Source organism: Trichechus manatus, unplaced genomic scaffold (assembly GCF_000243295.1).
Source record: "Trichechus manatus latirostris isolate Lorelei unplaced genomic scaffold, TriManLat1.0 scaffold00182, whole genome shotgun sequence".
Classification (NCBI taxonomy): domain Eukaryota; kingdom Metazoa; phylum Chordata; class Mammalia; order Sirenia; family Trichechidae; genus Trichechus; species Trichechus manatus.
Window position 1 is genome coordinate 3918993 of NW_004444118.1, and position 3295 is coordinate 3922287.

Here is a 3295-nt window from a genome sequence, read left to right on the forward strand (position 1 = left end):
TTGTGATTCCTGTCAGAGCAGTTGGTGGTGGTAGCTGGGCACCATCTAGTTGTGCTAGACTCAGTCTGGTAGAGGCTGTGGTAGTTGTAGTCCGTTAGTCCTTTGGACTAATCTTTCCCTTGTGTCTTTGGTTTTCTTCTTTCTCACTTACTCCATATGGGTGAGACTAGGGGAGTATCTTAGATGGCTGCTCACAAACTTTTAAAACCCCAGACGCTACTCACTAAAGTACAATGTAGAACATTTTCTTTATAAACTATGTTATGCCAATTGAGCTAGATGTTCCCCGAGACCACGGTCCCCAGAGCCCTCAGCCCAGTAATTTGGTCACTCAGGGAGTTTGGATGTGTCAATGGAGCTTCCAAGGACATGGTACTTTTAAGAGTGCAATAGAAAGATTAGAATTTAATGAGAACCCTTTAAAAGAGAAATGAGGGCACACTAATACCAGAATTCAAGACTAAAAAGCAATGGTATATAGTGATGACCAAATATCATGACTGGGAAAAAAATCTTTTCACTGTGTTTGTGAGAGAAACTGGTAATTCAGATGGACCTCCCCAGATAACTTTGAGACATAGAATAGAAAAAGTTTCCTGAGAGGTCATGTTGTAGAACTGCCTGTTAGAAGAAGAGAGCAGGAAATGATTCCAAAAGTCCCTCTAGAGATTACATGACAACATGGGGGTGCTTTTTGTATTTCAGGAGAAGAATCACGCCCTGGGAATTTGAAATCTTCTTCGACCCCAGGGAGCTCCGTAAAGAGACCTGTCTGCTCTACGAAATCAAGTGGGGCACGAGCCACAGAATCTGGCGAAACTCAGGCCAAAACACAACCAAGCACGCTGAAGTCAATTTTATAGAAAAATTCACCTCAGAAAGAAATTTTTGCCCATCAGTCAGCTGCTCCATCACCTGGTTCTTGTCTTGGAGTCCCTGCTGGGAATGCTCCAAAGCTATTAGAGAATTTTTGAGCCAACACCCCAATGTGATTCTGGTTATTTATGTAGCACGGCTTTTTCATCACATGGATCAACAAAACCGGGAAGGACTCAGGGACCTTGTTCTCAGTGGTGTAACTGTCCAGATTATGAGCGTTTCAGGTAAAAATAGCAAAGAATCTTAAGTGTTTTTGAGAGAATTCTGCGATATTATCTGTTTCTAAATCAGGAGATTGGTTATCCCAGGCTAGAAGTCTCAGAAGTGAAAATCCAAAATAATGCAAGAAAGGACAAGGTCTGCAACTTATGGCAAGGAAAGCATCAAAAATAAGACTCCTGTCTCCACTCTTGTCACTGTGGCCTCTCAGTCATCTTTAAATAAATCACTTTGTTCTTTTTAGGGATTCTGGAGAAGGCTAGCCCATCTCCATCAGTGAATATTCCAGAGGGTTGTATATACAATATAGTTTTAAGTTAGATCTCTCTTTAAGTGATTTATTGTTGTACTTGTTGAATGAACCAAAATTTGTGTTTCCTTAGAGTATGGTCACTGCTGGAGGAATTTTGTCAACTACCCCCCTGGGGAAGAAGCTCGCTGGCCAAGATACCCGCCTCTGTGGATGATGCTGTATGCACTGGAACTCCACTGCATAATTCTAGTGAGTTACTCTAAGGGACACAGATTCTGATACAAAAGGAAGCATCCTTCTTCAAACTTTCTTCCTGAGAATTTTAATATATACTCTCTCTACCATCTCTTTGGCATTTATGTTGAGATTTGACTGTTTAACTAGTTCACCTATTTTAAGGAAACATTAAAACAAGACAATCTTTTTTGAGAAATCAGTAGAAGAGAATGGAAACACTGGTCTAAGATATATGTGGACCCCATATTAATTCCATATAATTATATGGAATTAATTATTATTATTACAACACTTACAGGCTCTACAGTATTACGGACATTCTCCATTCCCATATATGTGTGTCTGTTACCCTACTGAAGAAATGAAGTTTTCCCATCTGTATTTTCTTGGAAGTAGTCCACGGTTTTCCAATTGATATTTTTCAACGTTTGTGGTAATAATAGTATTAATCAAAAATATCACCCTAACTTCTTTTTTTTATTCCAGGGTCTTCCACCCTGTTTAAAGATTTCAAGAAGACGTCAGAGTCAGCTGACACTTTTCAGCCTTACTCCTCAAAATTGCCATTACCAAATGATTCCACCCCATATCCTTTTAGCTACAGGCTTGATACAACCTTATGTGACCTGGAGATGAACAGAATGATTCCTTGTGTGTACTGTTTCAAGAACAGGCAGTGGTAAAACACTAAAGAGGGAGTGCCATTAAGAATCTAGAAATTTTTACAAACTTCAGTAACATGGATTATTTTAGTTGTATATTGTATAACAAATTACTCCAAAACTTTGTGGCTTAAAAAACAATAAATATTTATTATTTCCTACAGTTTTGTGGGTCAAGTATTTAGCACCAACTTAGCTGTGTATTCCTGGTTTGGGATCTCCCATGAGGTTGCAGTCAGGATGTCAGCCAGGGCTGCAGTGATCCAAAGGCTTGACTGAGGCTGGAGATCTGCTTCCAAGATGGCTCACTTGCATGACTGGCAAGTTGGTGCTGGTTGTTGGCAGCTGGTCTCAGTTTCTCACCACATAGGACTGCTTAGATGTCCTCATGACATGGCAGCTGGTTTCCTACAAACAGAGTGGTCTAGGAGAGACCAAGTAGGAAATTGCAATGTCTTTTATGACTTAGCCATAGAAAATCACACACTGTCTCTTCCACAGTATTCTATTGGCCACACAGGCCACCCATGGTTCACTGTGGGACTGCAAAAAGGTTTGAATCCCAAGAGGTGAGAATCACTGGTGGCCAGTTGGGGTTTTCACTATAGGGACTTTCGCTCTGTTCTCAGGGCAAGTAATTACAGGAAGTTAGTTTCTGAGAAACAGCTAGAGGAAAACAAGGCACGAAGTAGCATCTATTATTATTTGTTTCTGAATAATAGTGTCATAAATTTTAATAAATGATTTACTATTCAGAATTTATCAGATGATTTATCATTGTAATAACCACCCCAAAATTTCAGTAGTTTAACACAAAAGATTTAGTTCTTGTTCACGTCTCTGTCTAATGCAAGTTGGGTGAGGATGTTGCTGCTCTATGCAGTTACTCAGGGATCCAGACTCCTTCCATTTAGTGGCTCTACCATCTGCTATGGACTTGGAATCCTCTATTGGATTCTCTACATTCAGCCAGCATGAAGAAAGCAAGAAACAGTGTGAAAGAGTGTTTTTAGGGGCAAGGACTGAAGTGGCAAACATTCCTTTT

The 3295-nt window shown here is 40.0% G+C and overlaps 1 protein-coding gene across 1 annotated transcript in view; it reads left to right on the top strand.

Moving 5' to 3' along the window:
- APOBEC1 (apolipoprotein B mRNA editing enzyme catalytic subunit 1) overlaps positions 1–2311 on the top strand; it is an 8680-nt gene extending 6369 nt beyond the window's left edge. The window contains exons 3-5 of the mRNA XM_004387253.1: positions 706–1103; positions 1482–1600; positions 2075–2311. Coding sequence (XP_004387310.1) covers positions 706–1103; positions 1482–1600; positions 2075–2224 — 667 coding nt within the window. The 3' untranslated portion in view covers positions 2225–2311. The remainder of the gene's footprint in view (positions 1–705; positions 1104–1481; positions 1601–2074) is intronic.
- The last annotated feature ends 984 nt before the right edge of the window (positions 2312–3295 follow it).